This window comes from Myotis yumanensis, unplaced genomic scaffold (assembly GCF_028538775.1).
Source record: "Myotis yumanensis isolate MYYU_CA2020_CCGP unplaced genomic scaffold, mMyoYum1.0.hap1 SCAF_3, whole genome shotgun sequence".
In the NCBI taxonomy this organism is placed as follows: domain Eukaryota; kingdom Metazoa; phylum Chordata; class Mammalia; order Chiroptera; family Vespertilionidae; genus Myotis; species Myotis yumanensis.
In genome coordinates this window covers 202,541,525-202,557,885 of record NW_027223754.1, presented here as the reverse complement: position 1 = coordinate 202,557,885, position 16,361 = coordinate 202,541,525, and the positions used below count along the sequence as shown (strand labels likewise).

The following is a 16,361-nucleotide window of genomic DNA, read 5'->3' as shown; positions in this document are numbered from 1 at the left end:
GAGCTCGGCCTTAAGAACAGGGAGTGTTTTTGAAAAATAGAATTGAGAGAACAGGCAGAAGAAACTGTGTTCCTACAGCACATTGCTGGGCACACCCAGTGCCAGACATACCCCAGACACCAGGTTCGGGAGGAAAGCAGTGTAGTGGGGTTTGGTCCCTGCCCCGGCAGCAACTAGCCCTAGAGTGGGAAGTTGCTTCATTTCCATGGGGGCCCATTTCCTTCCCATTCTGAAGTGATTAAGCAGCACGGACTCTGGAAGAAGCAGGTGGCTGAATGTGACCTTGAGGTGGAGGTTCAGCCTCAAGTTTCCTTCCTGTAAAACGGGTAGAATAATTCCGGCCTTACCAGGTTTCTGCAGTTTTAAGAACACGTGTAAGTTGCTACGCACAGTCTTGGCATCAATATATTTGCTCCTGTCGAAGTGGGGGCCACAACCCTATCCCGGCCCTGCTAGTGCCCTGCAGCTGGTTTCCAGAACCTGTCGCTAGTAGGGGCTCTGGACAGACTGCGGGGACCCCCCTCGCCCCCCAGAAAATAACGCCGTTGACCGGGATTCAGAAAAAAAAGTAAACAGCGTTGACAGTGGACTGACTGGGCGAAGGAGACACTCAATGCGTGTATTTCCACAAACAGACTTCACCCAGCCCGAGAATCTCCGCTAACCGGCCCACTTGTGCCTCCGGGTTGACGGGGTTTTAGGGACAGCTCTTCCAGCCTCCGCCTGCAAACCCAGGGGAAGAGACAGGGCCAGGCCCCGTGGCGGGCTCGGAGGATGGCATGTGGGGACGGGAGGGGCGGGGATGCCCCAACTCCCAGCGGGAAGGAATGGGGGGGTCTGTTCCCGCCCCCCTACTCCTCCCAGGGGCAGGGTTCCTGGGACGCCCTCCTCATTTCCTCTCTCCGCACAGGTCGAGAAGGGAGGGGGCGCGCCCTTGGCCCTCTGCACCGTGGCATCCCCAACTCTCCTCCCTCCGACCCGCCTGGCCTGGCCACCCCCACCTCGGCCGCCTATCCCCGAGGCCCCCGTGGCCCCAGCTCAGTCGCCAGTCTCAGCACCGGTCCACCCAGCCATTCACCCCCTCCCTTGGGCCACCTCGGCCGCCGGCCCCCGGCTCCGCAGACCCCGCCCGGCCGCCCTCCCGCTCTCCCGCATTTCAGCCGCCTGCCCCGGGCACCGTAGCCCCGTTCGGCCAGCCCGCACCCCTCGGCCCCCGTAGACCCCGATCGGCCACCGCCATCCCCATCCCCACCCCCACCCCCGCCCTCCGAGACCCCGCCCCCCCCGGCCCTCCCCTTTGGGGTCGTGGCGGCAGGGGAGGGGCCGCGCGCCCGCGTGCGTGGCAGGCTCCCCCCGCCCCCGCTCCGGCTCCCGGCCTTCCTTCCCGGGAGGCGGGGTCGGCGCGCGCGGCGGAGGCAGGCCCCCTCCTCCTCCTCCCTCCTCCCTCCTCCCCCGCCGGCCTCCTTCCTCGCCGCCCGCCGCCCGCCCGCTCTCTCGGCCGCTCCGACGCCCGCCGCGTCGCGTGCCGCTCGCCCAGCCCCGGGGGAGCCGCGCAAGTTTCCCGGCGCCGCGCGTCCCGCTCGCTCGCCTCGCCGCCCGCGGCCCCGCCGCCGCGCTCGCCATGCCCTCGGCCAAACAAAGGGGCTCCAAGGGCGGCCACGGCGCCGCGAGCCCCTCGGAGAAGGGCGCCCACCCGTCGGGCGGCGCGGATGACGTGGCCAAGAAGCCGCCGCCGGCGCCGCAGCAGCCGCCGCCGCCCGCGCCGCACCCGCAGCAGCACCCGCCGCCGCCGCAGAGCCAGGCGCACGGCAAGGGCCACCGCGGCGGCAAGTCCTCCGCCGCCGGCGCCGCTGCCTCCTCCGCCGCCGCCGCCGCCGCCTCGTCCTCGGCGTCCTGCTCGCGCAGGCTCGGCCGGGCGCTCAACTGGCTCTTCTACCTCGTCCTGGTGGCCGCGGCCGCCTTCTCGGGCTGGTGTGTCCACCACGTCCTGGAGGAGGTGCAGGAGGTCCGGCGCGGCCACCAGGACTTCTGCCGGCAGCGGGAGGAGCTCGGGCAGGGCTTGCAGGGCGTCGAGCAGAAGGTGGGTACCCCCGGCCCCCGCCCCCACAGCCGGACCCCCCTCTCCCTGTCCAGACCCGGGGTCGGAGCCGGCCCCTCACCCGGCCCCCAGGCTCCCGGGCGGCCCCCTGACCCCCTTTGTTAATGGCTGCGGAGGAATCGGCCCCGAGGGATGGACCGCCGCGAGGGTGGGAGGGTGGGCCCAGGCCTGTCACTGGACATGAGCGGTGACCTGTAAGGAAGCGGGCAGGCTCGGGGGAACCCATTCTTTCTGGATCAGGAGCCGCCGAATGGGCAGAGCTGTCTGGAGAGGAGGTTGGAAGGGAAGCCAGCGCATCCCTGGAAGCCTCTGGCAAGGCCGCAAGCACCTCAGCTCTCCCAGTGGGGGACACCTGAGCCAGTTTCTCATAGGTCCGGAGCCTGGGGAAGGAAGACCTAGGAGTCTGATTCACTTACACGAAGTTCAAATGAAAGACTGCGTATCTGTGGGCCCCGTTGTCCTTTATGGGACCCATGTGCCCAGGTGGGCCTTTGAAGCGGCACACTTCAGCTGGAGAGGAAAGGCAAGGCCAAGCTAGTAGGTCATTATTATTGGGGAATACCGCCCAGGTGGTGTGTAGGAGGCTTACTCCCTTGTAATCTAATCCTCGGAGCAACCCTGGGAGAGAGGTGGGACTGGCAGTTTTGACTCCCATTTTTCAGACCAGAAAACTGAGGGTTAGAGCGATTAAGGGAATCGATCAAGACCCCAGCTAGCGAGTGGCAGGCTGCACGAGAATGTCCAGTCCAGTGTCCGCTTCAGGGTCCACAGGGGCCTATTTCAGGTGTGTGGATGGACCCAAGTTTTAACACAGAGTTGCTTAGCCTTCCACCCTTCTGTGTGTTTTCCCACACCAAGTGCAAGACCCTCAAATCTCATTCCTCCTCCTCTTCCTCCTCCGACCTCCACCAATGTCATTGCTCAATGGAAGTTGGTTGCCTGATTGAAATAAAAAATCCCGCCACCACTTAGGAGGCTGACACTGCTGCCTCCTTTTCCCAGCATGCTGCCTGGCCTGCTGAGCTCCTCTCCACTTTTGTGGAGTATGCAGGACTGGGAATTTCCCCCTCAAGACGGGCAGAGCAACTGGAATGAGTCAGCCTGCTCTGTGCTGCAGGCCAGGGGAGGTGACTTTTTTGAATTAAGTAGGCAGTGCTGCTTTGCCTATCCGGAATGTGAAATCATTTCTAAAAAATAGAACTGCTGTTGGAGTATAATCACCAGGCTCCCATTTTCGTCCTTATCATCCACCCACTTACTAACCAATCATAATATTTATTGAAGTCTGATAGTCATATGGCTTCACGTAGGCCCCGCGGAGGATATGAAGCGGAAAAGACACAAATCATTTGTGAAGCTGCACATAAGTAGGTTTGTATCAGGAGAAATGGGAACTGTCCAGAAGAAAGAGGGTGTGGAGTTTGCCTCGGCCTGTATCCTGGTGGTCAGGGTAGGGTCAGTGGAGGTCTAGTAACTGTTGAGAAAAGGCATGAAGAACACACAGGCAGGGGACAATCTTGAGCATGTTTGAGGGACAGCAGGTGGCTACCCTGCTTATAATAGAGTCATGGGAAGCTGTGAGAGGGGTGATTGAAATTGAGGCCCAGATGGGGGAGGTCATGAAACTAGGTTGAAGAAATTGGGCTTTCTTCTCTTCACTTCCTCCCTGTCCCTCTTATTCCCTCTTTTCTGGTTCCTGCGCCTTCTCGTCACTGCTGTGTAGAGTCCTTTCCTTTCTGGGGTTCAGTTTTCCCATCTACACAGCAAGAGGAGGGTCCCATCTAGATTTTTAAGAATCCACCCATCTGTAAAGTATTGAAATAGTGATCACTATTTAGTGACTTTTCTTTCTTTATATACTAACTAGAGGCGTGGTGCACAAATTCGTGTGCTGGTGGGGTCACTCTGCCTGGCTGGCGATTGGGCTGATCAGGGCCAGTCAGCCACAGGAGGGACCACAGGAGGTTGGCTGTGGGAGTGCACTGACCACCAGGGGGAAGCTCCTGCATTGAGCGTCTGCCCCCTGGTGGTCAGTGCATCATCATAGTAACCTGTCATAACGGTTGGGTCGCTTAGGCTTTTATATATATAGATTTAGGAGCATAATCAAGCTATTATTTAATGCATCAGATTTATTTTGCACTCATCTCTTTAACAACAACCCCCAAGGGATAAGTACGGTTGACCCTGAACAGCATGGTTTGAACTGCACAGGCCCACTTATATGTGGATTTTTCAATATGTACATACAGTACTGTATGATTTTCTTAATGACATTTTATTTTCTCTAGCTTAACTTATTGGAAGAATACAGTATATTATATATAGAATGCATGCAAAATACATGTTAATTGACTATGTTAATGATAAAGCTTCTGGTCAACAGGCTATTAGTAGTTTGATTTTGGGGAGTCAAAAGGTAAATGTGGATTTTTGACTGCAGGGGTGTTGGCACCACTAACTCCTACATTGCTCAAGGGTCAGCTGTACTGTGATCCCCCTTTGCAGATGAGAAAAGTGAGACACAAGTAACTTTGCATAGCTACACAGCTAGTAAATGGCAGGGCTAGGTTTCAAATCACAGTTGTCTCCCAGACACTTTTTTTAAAAAATATTTTTTAAAATTTATTTTAGAGAGGAAGGGAGAGGGATAGAGATAGAAACATCAATGATGAGAGGGAATCATTGATTGGCTGCTTCCTGCATGCCTCCTACTGGGGATTGAGCCCGAAACCCAAGCATGTGCCCTTGATTGGAATCGAACCCAGGACCTTTCAGTTCATGGGCCAGCGTTCTGTCCACTGAGCCAAACCAGCTAGGGCTAGAACACTTTTTAAAAAAATACATTTTTATTGAATTCAGAGAGGAAGGGAGAGGGAGAGATAGAAACATCAGTGATGAGAGAGAATCATTGATCAGCTGCCTCCTGCACACCCCACACTGGGGATCAAGCCCTCAACCCAGGCATGTGCCCTGACAGGGATAGAACCATGGCCTCCTGGTTCGTAGGTCGACACTGAACCACACTGGCTGGGTATCCTGGAACACTCTCAACCACTCATCTGTTCATTTTGTTATCTTTCCTATGCCTGGCCTGGTACGCAGTAGTGCTCAATTTATGCTTACTCCATTGACAGGTAACTCAGAACAGGCCCAGAATAGTAGTAGGATTTGCCACAGTGTGTGGTCCCTTCTGTGTGCAACTCTGGGTAGACAGTAAGTTATTTTGGATTGAGTAGTGGGTCTTCTGACAACCTAAGTTTGAAACCTTTTTATAACTCAATATGAGGCTTGGTTGGGGCTGAGGTTTGGATCTTGGCAGGGACATATACGTACAGTGTTATTATTCATAATTGGTATTCACTATTATTATTCATAGTATTATACCTACAGTGTTTTTCATAATTAGTATTCACATATTAAGACCGGGCATTCTCTTAAGTGCTTCCCAGCCACCCTCTGACGCAAGTGCCACTTATTAGTTCACAGAGGGGCCAGCTGAGCCTAGAGCGGTTGTTATGGTTCAGGGTCACACACAGACCCTGAGTGGTGGAGCTGAAGGTCCTGGGGTGCCCTGGCAGATCCAGGGTGGCCTAAAGTGGTGGAAGGAGTCAGCTTAGGCCTAGTGGGTGGGGGTGGTTTGATGAGACCACTTATTTGTAGAAGAGTGAGTTCTCTGGTCGTATTTCTTTGTTTTCCCATTTTGACCAGGAATCGGGGCTTCAGGGTTAGGCAGCATCTCCAGGCACTCGGCGCACTTGAACACACCTCTGCCCAAGCATATTGCATAGAGGTTAAGAGCTCAGGCTCTGAAGTCCCACCTTCAGGGATTTTGATCCTCAGCTCTACCCATCTCCAGCTCCTCACTTGTAAAATGATCAGTGAGAGCCACACATCTATCTATATAAAAGCCTAAGTGACCATTGCAACCGAACAGACAACCGAACAGGCTGTGTGGGGCAACCCGGCCGGCAGGTCACTGGCAGGGGGGTTAGTGAGGGGCGACCAAACGATCGAGCAGCAGGCTGCATGGGGTGACCAGGCCGGCAGGGGGGTTAGTGAGGGGCAACCAAACGACCGAGCAGCTATTATTTAATGCATCATATTTATTTTGCACTCATCTATGTCCAGGACTATGAGAGGAATGTCTGACTGCTGGTTTAGTCCCGATCCCTGGGGGTCCTGGATTGGAGAGGGTGCAGGCTGTCCAGGACTATGAGAAGAATGTCTGACTGCTAGTTTAGTCCAGATCCCTGGGGGTCCTGGATTGGAGAGGGTGCAGACTGGGCTGAGGGTACCCTCCCCCGTGCACGAATTTCGTGCACTGGGCCTCTAGTGACATTATAATGAGGATGGAATGAGATGATGTCTGTGAAGTACTTTGCATAATTATGGTTTACAGTAAGCACTCTGCTGAAGAACAGTCACCACCATCCCCCTTCCCTAGGCTGTGAGCTCCTTGAGGGCAGGGATTCTGTCTTAGCTGTTATTTTATCTTTGACGTCTTGTCCAGTACCCACCACTTAGTGGCACTCCACATATACTGGGGGAACAGATGCATCCATCAAATATCTATATATATAAAAGGCTAATATGCTAAGTGTCCGTCTGGGTAATGACATCACATAGCAACTCCAGGCTTCCTCTCCCTAGCGATGACTTAGCCTCCTTGCAATTTCTTCAGCCCAGGAACACGACTTACTTTATAGCCAGTTGGAAACATTTTACGCTTTAACCAATTGTCTGTGAAGCCCTTTCCCATACCTCATCTCATTTGATCCTAACAGAAGTCCTGGAGTAGGTAGATAGGAGACTCGGTGGAATCCTATTTTCTTTTCATTAGCCGGAAAACAGAGATTTAGGAAGTTTAGAAACTTGACCCAACTGAAAAGAAATAAGAAATGGTGGACCTTGAAAATGACTTCAGGTTTTCTCACTGTGCAGAATATAGTCAAACACTGCTGCAGTTAACTATTTTACCCTTTGTTCTCCCTGTGTGATCTACAATAATAATCTGCTTTGTGTTGATATTTACTGCTGTGTTGCTGACAATTACCTGAAAGAGAAGTTGGGGTGCTTCACTGGGCTGGAAAAAGTTTAGCTACATCAGAAAGCAGGTCTAATGAAGCAAGTTTATTCTATGTCTATAAAAGGCTCAGTTGCATGCACAATACATATTAAAGCTCTTGCTGGCGCCAATCGCATGCATGTTGTTTCCATCTGTCATTGTCGATTGTGAATTTGGTTGACACTTCTATTATAGAGAAAGGGCAAATAGCGATATTAAAATATTTCTTCAAATTAATTCCCTTTTAATATGCATGAATTCATGCACCCGGCCACTAGTTAACACTTGGAGTGCGGGAAACGTGTAAACTCGGGCCGATTGTAACTGCGTATTACCAAATATTTGTTTGTTTGCCGTTCACAAAGATACCTACCTGCGTATGCGAACCGTTTCATACCCATACTTCGAACCCATACTTCAAAAGATATAGGCATTTTAAACTAACTCTGATTTTGCGCGGGAAACCTAAATAATTGCCCGCGCCATCTTATATTTTGGCGGGAAATTCACCCGACACCGTAGTGTTAATTATAACAAGGGTTTTGCATGTAAAAATGAACAACCAACAGCATCAGTAGGGCAGCACTTTCTATGTTCTTTCTGTAATGTTAAGGGTTGGTTTATTTGGTTTCATTCATAATTTCTGATCTAGTCCCCTTCCCAGACATTTGTAAAGAGCCAGCCCAGGGTGACATTCAGGGATCAGAGAGGAAATGGACCAGCTTGGTCCTCATTAGATTTTGCTCTGTTAATTCATTTATTCTTTGATTCATTCAGAAAACATTGGCGAACACCTGCATGTTGCAGGTACTGCTCTCACACCTCTATTCTGAGTGCTCTGCTTAGAACAGGCAAGTACTGTGATTACATAACCTAGTTTTAGAGGTGAGTTCTCTCCACTGTCCTTAATGATTCAGGTTATATTTGGTTGGGCAGGAAAATTGTCTAATATCCTAGAGTCCCTGAGAACCTTAGTCTAATTTATCTTAAAATCACAGACTGGTGGGAGCCGGAAGGGACTTGAGAAACCTGTTTGCTAATAGACAAGGAGCTTGGGACTTGGGAAGCGAGTGTGACTTATTTGTGCCCACAGAGCTTGTGATTGGTGGGGCTGGAACTGGAGCCCAGGTGTCCTTTTCCCATTCCTGTAGTGTTTTCCCTTTGGCATTGGGCTAAGGATGGTCTAGGAATCTCCAGGCTTCTGGGCTACTTCAGAAGAAAGATTAAACAATAATGAAGATGCCACTTACCAATTATTGGTCATTCACTGTGTGTTAGGCACAATTGAAGCACTTTACATAGATTAACTCACAAGACAATCCTGAATCAGGTGCTATTTTTGTTTTTGTTTTTTTCTTTTTTTAAAAAAAAAAAATATTTCTTTATTGATTTCAGAGAGGAAGGGAGAAGGAGAGAGAGAGATAGAAACATCAATGATGAGAGAGAATCATTGATTGGCTGCTTCCTGCACAACCCCTACTGGGGATTGAGCCCGCAACCCAGGCATGTGCCCTGACCGGGAATCAAACCTGGGACCCTTGAGTCCGCAGGCTGATGCTCTATCCACTGAGCCAAGCCAGCCAGGGCCGGGTGCTATTTTTGTTTTCATGGCGTCCTGGTGTCCTGACCCAGGTTAATTGCCCACAAGCACACAGGAAGTGTCCAGGCTGGGCTATGAACATAGGCAGTCTGGTTCTAGAGCCCACACTATTTCATTGTTTAACCTTTTATCACGGGAATGTTGAAGCATAAACAAAAGAAGAGATCAATATAATGAATCCCAATTTCAGTAATTATCATTTTTTTCTATTGTTTCATTCCATCGCCACCCCTTCTCCACTCAGCTTGATGCTGAAGCACTCTACTCCACCGCCCTGTTGGGTGCCCACCTGGTTTCTGTTGGTTCCCAGTTTTGGAAAATGGCCCAGGTCTTCTGAATGGTTACAGCCTGGGCAGAGAAGCCTGGCCTGCCCTTACCCAGAAGATTCACTGCACAAGTGGGTGCAGAGCTTCAGAAAATGTTGCCAGTTTGGTTCTAGGCCAGTGGTTGGCAAACCGCGGCTCTCGAGCCACATGAGGCTCTTTGGCCCCTTGAGTGTGGCTCTTCCACAAAATACCACGTGCGGGCGCGTACAGTGCGATTGAAACTTCGTGGCCCATGCGCAGAAGTAGGTATTTTGTGGAAGAGCCACACTCAAAGGGCCAAAGAGCTGCATGTGGCTCTCGAGCCCCAGTTTGCCGACCACTGTTCTAAGCCCTCTGAAGGGCCCCGTGTTGCCCTGACAGACTTGTGGATAGCGAACTAGGAACTAATTCTAAAATTAATCCCTGATTGACACACCCAAAGTATTTTTCGGATTTATTTCTAACGTTTAAGAGTTTCTTTTCTTCTTTTTTTCCTTGTTTCTTTCGACAAAGCATAGTCTATTATACCTAACAAAGTTAACAAATATTCTTTATTATCTTCTAATACCCAGTTCATGATGAGATTTCCCCGATTCTCTAAAAAAATGTCTCTTTTACAGTTGGTTTGTTTGAATCCGGATCCATTTATGTCCGCATATTACATTTGATTGATAAATCTTAAATTTCTTTCAACCTGTAATAGTCTCCTGTCTTCCTCCCTTTTAAAATGCCATTTAAAATGCCACTTACTTGTTGAAGATCCTGGTTATTTGTCCTGTGGAATTTTCCACTTTGTGGATTTGGCTGATTGCTTCCTCCTGGCATATTTCTCACTGGTATGTTTTTTTGTGAATCGGTGACTAACCAATTCAAAAAATTAGAGACTTGATAGATTCAGGTTCTTTTTCCTGTTGTGTGTGTGTAAGAAAGCGTTCTATGTGGCCCCGTGTACCACATTCGGATAAAGCCCGGGCCATTAATCATCATCTGTCAGCCTCTCAGTACATTCAACCAGCTCCCTGGGGTAGTTCCGAGGTCAGACCTTGTTTAGGGTGGAATTTATTTAAAATGAATGTGTAATGGCAAACGGGATCATAATGTGTTCACTAAGCCAGAGAATGCTGAAGGATCATCGGGTCCACCGCTCCCATGTTGCAGGTAAGGACGATGACTTGTGCAGGGCCACACAGCTAAAAGTGGTGACAGAGGCCCGGGCCCTTGTCTCTTGCCTCCCAGCCCAGTGTCTCCCACGTGCCTCAGCTATTTTTCTCTGAAAATTTGTGAGACTCTCTTGCAAAAGCTAGAAACTCGGCTCAAAGAGCAGTGGGTGGGGAGAGATTCCTTCAGGTATAGCTGCATCCGGGAATTCAGATTGTATCTTCAGACCTTGATCTTGTTATCTTGTTTCTCACTTCTGCTTCCCTCTGTGCTGGCTTGATTCTTAGACCCGCATTCTTCCTGTGCTAGTCTTCATAGCTCAGCTCCAGGCTCCCTCATTCTGTAGCTTGCAATCCCCAGTAGAAGTGGCTTTCTTTCTGAGTAGGTTTAAAGGAAGTTCTGGAATTGACTTGTTGGCCTGCTTTAGGCCATATGCCCATCCCTGGGCTAATCACTGTGGCTCCAATTTGGGGGGAATGTGGATGGAGAGTGCTGATTGGCTAAGCCTGTGTTATAAACCATCCCTGGAGCACTTGCGGGGGTGGCCCTTAGGTTGGTCCCCCAAACCACATGGATTGTATGTGGAAGGATGGTTCTCCAAAGGAAAATTGTGGTGCCATTCTAGAGGAGGAGGGACTTGGAAGCTGGGCAGACAACAAGAAATGAGCTGTGTTGCATAACACTCATCGGCTCTTCTTAGCAGTTAACATCTGGCCTTTGGTTACAGGTGCAGTCTCTGCAAGCCACGTTGGGGACTTTTGAGTCCTTCTTGAGAACCTTCCAACATAAGCAAGAGCTCGCGGAGAAAGTCATGAAGCAAGGGGAGAGCGAGATCAACCGGATCAGCGAAGTTCTGCAAAAGCTCCAGAACGAGATTCTCAAGGACCTCTCGGACGGCATCCACGTGGTGAAGGATGCCCGGGAGCGGGACTTCACGTCCCTCGAGAACACGGTGGAGGAGAGGCTGACGGAGCTCACCAAGTCCATCAACGACAACATCGCCATCTTCACTGAGGTCCAGAAGAGGAGCCAGAAGGAGATCAACGACGTGAAGGCGAAGGTTGCCTCTCTGGAGCACTCCGAGGGGGACAAGCAAGAGTTGAAAGCCTTGAAGGAAGTCGTGAAGGGCATACAAACCTCTCTGAAGTCCAAAGACAAGGACCTGGAGGCCCTGAGAAGCACCCTTCAGACCATGGAGTCGGATGTCTACACCGAGGTCAAGGAGCTGGTGAGCCTCAAACAGGAGCAGCAGAAGTTCAAGGAGGCGGCCGATTCGGAGCACCTGACCTTGCAGGCCCTCGAGGAGAAGGTCCTCCGGTCGGAGGAGGCCACCGCCCGCCTCCCCGAGGAGGTCGGGAGACTCGCGGAGGAGCTGCGCCAGCTGAAGGCCCAGTCCCTCGAGCCGGAAGAAGATGGGGTCTTCAAAAACTCCGACGCCCTAGACGCACTCCAGAGAAAGAGCCAGGGCTTAGACGCCCGGCTGCAGACTGTGGAAGACGGGGTCCAGGCCGTGCAGATGGCCTCCGCGCGGCAGAGCGAGAGCCTGGAGTCCCTGCTGGCCAAGAGCGAGGAGTGCGAGCAGCGCCTGGCCGCCCTGCAGCAGCGCCTGGACGGCCTGGACTCCTCGGAGGAGGCGGACAAGGGCGGCCTGGCCAGCACGGTGAGGAGCCTGGGGGAGGCCCAGCTCTCGCTCTACAGCGACGTGGAGGAGCTGAAGAGGAGCGTGGGCGAGCTCCCCAGCACCGTGGACACGCTCCAGAAGGTGCAGGAGCAAGTCCACACGCTGCTGGGTCAGGACCAAGCCCAGGCGGCCCGCTTGCCGCCGGAGGACTTCCTAGACAGGCTGTCTTCTCTGGACCACCTCAAATCCTCCGTCAGCCAGGTGGAGGCGGACTTGAAGATGCTCAGGACTGCCGTGGACAGCTTGGTGGCCTACTCGGTGAAAATCGAAACCAACGAGAACAACCTGGAATCGGCCAAGGGCCTGCTCGATGACCTGAGGAATGACCTGGACAGGTTGTTTGTGCAAGTCGAAAAAATTCATGAAAAAGTCTAAAGGAATTGTGTGTGCAGGGCGCGGTGGAAAGTCCAATTTCTCATGACCAAAAAAAAAAAAAAAAAAAGGTTATTTTCTCCCGTGTGCCCCTCCCCCTCACGTTCTTGTCCCCTCTTAAAGAGCAGGGGACACCACTTGGGACACCAAGCATTTTGTATTTCTGTGCCCGGTTAATTTATTTACAGTCGTTACCACACAACACTGGTTTCTCAAGTGTTCAGCTTCTGCTTGGTTTCCTGAAGGCCCAGCGGCCGGCAGGCGGAGGTGCCGGGCGGCGGGGATGTCTCTGGTGTCAGAGCCTGGGGATGGTTTCCCTGAGGATTAACAGAAGCAGATTAACGCTAACCTCCAAAAAGCCTGCCTGGCGGGCAGATTTGAAGTGAAGAAAGTGGGGGAAGGGGCCTTTTTCTCTCTGATTCTCTTTAAGGAAAATTCATTTTACTTTTTTTATACTTCTGGAAGAAGTAAGTGTTCAGGAGATGTCACTCACTCTGTGTCTTCCACTTTAAACCGGTTAGATTTCATAAATGTCAGCTCCGAATCGGGACGGGGAGACCCCTCGTTTTTCAACCGAGAAGCAGCAGCTGCGGACTGTGGCCTCCCGTGGTGAGGGTGTCTTTTTCCTCTCCCTTTCCTCTCCCGAGTCCTCTCTTGATCTCAAAGGTAACTATGCAAAGAATCCAGACGGTTCTGAATGTGAAGGCACAACACCCCACAGAGTCCCCTGTGGCCGACCTGTGCCACCTCTTGGTAGGGTCCCCCCAAAATGCATAGATTTATAATCCCTGCAAGGGGAGTCCTTGGATTCTTGCAGGAAATGTGTGATGGGGGCTGTCCACAAAGGCCTGGGCTGTGTCCCTGGAGACTGGAGGCCGCATCTTTTTATTTTCCCCCACTGTGTCCGGGAAAAGGTCCGCTGGCCCCTTCCGTCAGCGAGGTGCGTGTGCATTTGCTGTAGTTGTTGGCTGTTTCCCTCCCGTTCGGGCTGTACTGTTCTTTAATGGCTGTCTTGCCTTTCAAAAAGGAAAAAAGAAAGAAAAGAAAACGATAAAAAAAAAAAAGGTTTGTTTAGTTTACTGTGAAATGAACTGTATGGCTTATTTACAGTATTTTTAATTCTTAATAAACACTTGAGCTTTGTTACTTTTCCTGAGTGGTTGCTTTCAGAGAATTTAGTAATTATGATGTCTTTTACAAATGTGCAGCATTGAGGATTAGAAAGGTAAGTTTTCAGACTTTTTTTTTAAATCTGAAATCGGGATGGCCTCACTCTTAGGCCTGGAACTTTCGATTGACATGGCTCTTGTTAGCTATTTGAATTTTCTGGAAGCTTTAAAAATGCCCGGGCCTGCCCTCAGGCATTTGGGATGAAGGGGTTATAAAGAGGTCTGGCAGTAGGATTTTAAAGGCACCCCAGCTGGTTCAAATGTGCAGCCAGGTTTGAGAACCAGGGTCTCAGACCATCTGGCAACCTCCGGCCCCAGTGCAAACCTAGGCATGTTGCCTTTACTTCCCAGGTTGCCTCTACCTCCTACCCAATACAGGGGTGTATTGAGTACCTGGGTGCCAGCATTGTGCTAAGCACTCCATAGGCCTCTGTTCCTGCTAATATTTCCTGGAGGTAGGCATTATCGTTTTCCACCTAACAGAGGGCAGCAGGCTGAGAAGCAACATGCAAGATCATTAGCTAGGAAATGGCAGGGCCAAGATTTGAACCCAGTCCCTCTAAACCAGTGGTTCTCAACCTGTGGGTCGCCAACCTGTGGGCCGCGACCCCTTTGGGGGTCAAACAACCCTTTCACAGGGTTTGCCTAAGACCATCAGAAAACATAATTACATATTGTTTTTGTGATTAATCACTATGCTTTAATTATGTTCAATTTGTAACAATGAAAATACATCCTGCATATCAGATATTTACATTACTATTCATAACTAGCAAAATTACAGTTAATGAAGCAGCAACGAAAATAATTTTATGGTTGGGGGTCACCACAACATGAGGAACAGTATTAAAGGGTCGCGGCATTAGGAAGGTTGAGAACCACTGCTCTAAACCATGACAACATCCTTCACCTAACAACACCAATGCAGGGCCACACTGACCTGCGTGCACCTGCTGTGCCGGCTCAGAGCCTGAGGCAGCAGAAGCTCCCCCCCACCCCCAATCCCCTACCCCAGGGAGCGGAGGTGGGCCAGGACCTGAGTGCATATGTAGCTTCATGCCCTCATCTCTGAGCTTCCTGTCAATCATTCTAGGTGCCAGAGGCATCATCTCTAAGGCCCCACACCTCTGAGCATGATGTTCCCAAAGCAGTTTGCAAATCAGGACTGGCCCTTTATGGGTGTTAGAAGTCATTTGCATTTTTATTTTAAAGTCTAAGAGTTGATAAGTATATGCTATAATAACTAGTTTTGCCCTCATTTGGGGAGGGGGTGAGCAACATAAACTTCTATACTCCCGAGAAAGTTAAATTGAGTTCTTTCTCAGGTTGGTTGGTTGCATCAGGCACATTCTTGCTCTTCCGTCATGTCTATAATCCTAGACTTTAGTAGTTTAATAGATCCCTATTTAATATAGTAGAAAATATCTACAAGGGTCAGAGAAATGAACAAGTGATGAAAATAAAAGGAATGCATTGTGAATTTACATATTCCTGATGGTAGGGCAATTGGAGTTCCATCTTATCCCAAATAGTAGTCACAATTCAGTCTCGTTCATGTGTCTGCTCATTCAACAAACATTTATTGAGCCCATAGCCAGATGCTTGCTAAGCATCGATTGAATGCAAGGTGTGTGTGACCGGATCCTTGTCCTCCAAGGGCCTCCATTCCAGTGGGGATGACAGTAGTTGTCATATGGAATTTCAGGTGCCATAGCCAGGTGCAGTAGGGCACAGAGGAGGGAGTGGTCAGTTCTGCCAGGGTTGGGCTGGGGGTGGGTTAGAACAGGTTGCAAAGGGCTGAGGGATGTCCCTTGGAATGCCTCCATGAGAGGGGAACCTTCAGGAAACACGGTTACCCTGCTGTGTGTGTGTGTAAATCCTCACCCGACGATATTTTTCCATTGATTTTTAGAGAGAGGGAAAGAGAGAAATATTGATGTGAGAGAAACACATCGATCGATTGGTTGCCTCCTACATGAGCCCTGACCAGGGCCCGGGCAGGGGAGGAGCCTGCAACCGAGGTATGTGCCCTTGACCGGAATCAAACCCGGGACCCTTCCTTCAGTCCGCAGGCCTACGCTCTGTTCACTGAGCCAAACCGGCTCGGGCTGCCCTGCTTTTTGAACAGGGAATGTGCACAAACTATTGAAGATGTGGATTAAATTGCAGGTGATCCAGCACCAGGATCAGAGGCTGCAGTGAAATTTCCCAGGTGAGATTACCAGCACACTTGTGAGAAGACAGCTCTACCACTGCCCCCGTTAGAATGGAGATGATGGTGAGGAGGAGGAGGAGGAGGAGGATGGGGGTGATGATACCTCGCAGGGTGGTTGTGAGGTTTGAATGAGGTCATGGGTGGAGAGGGTTTAGCTTAGCACAACATCTGGCATGGAGTTGAGAGCTCCAGGGCTTGTCCATGTGCAGCCATACCAGAGATAGACGTATTTCAATCTTACGTGCTGCTTGGTAAAGAGCTGTATCCCTGAGCCACCTGAGTGCCTCCCTTGGGACCTCTAGACCTCCTCACAGCCCAGCAACTGACAGGTTAACACCCAGGCACAGCGGGGGCCTCCAGGACCCTGCGCAGCCCATGGCCAGCATTGATTCTAATGCATGGGCACCCATGCTTTACCAGTGGTTACATACTTTGCAATCACCCTATGTCTTCCTCAAAGCGTGACTCTGAGATACGGATCTGTTTTTCTAGTAACATCTGGCCACACACCACCAGACCTCTCACACGGTTCCAAACTAACGGCAGCATTTCCCCCCAGAGTAAGTGAAACCACTGCCCCTTTGCTCCTTGAGCCAGAAGCTCAGGGGTCACCCCCTCTCTCTGCCTCTCTGTTTTCCTGCCTCTCCCCCCCGGCCCCCCTACCCCCCCCCCCCCCCCGTCCCCGGGGGAAGCCC

General features: G+C 51.1%; 1 protein-coding gene across 1 annotated transcript; it reads left to right on the top strand.

Annotated features, from left to right (window-relative positions):
- The first annotated feature begins 1,484 nt into the window (after positions 1 to 1,484).
- On the top strand, positions 1,485 to 13,433 carry CKAP4 (cytoskeleton associated protein 4). Its single transcript, XM_070410965.1, has 2 exons — positions 1,485 to 2,080; positions 10,957 to 13,433. The coding sequence occupies exons 1-2, from the start codon at positions 1,622 to 1,624 to the stop codon at positions 12,283 to 12,285; spliced, it is 1,788 nt and encodes a 595-aa protein (XP_070267066.1). The 5' UTR covers positions 1,485 to 1,621; the 3' UTR covers positions 12,286 to 13,433.
- Positions 13,434 to 16,361: the final 2,928 nt, after the last annotated feature.

Bases quoted from the DNA above. Each gene is read 5' to 3' on its own strand.
- CKAP4 (XM_070410965.1), top strand. From the start codon at position 1,622: ATGCCCTCGGCCAAACAAAGGGGCTCCAAGGGCGGCCACGGCGCCGCG. The intron at 2,081-10,956 runs GTGGGTACCCCC...CTTTGGTTACAG, and splicing joins TGCAGGGCGTCGAGCAGAAG to GTGCAGTCTCTGCAAGCCAC.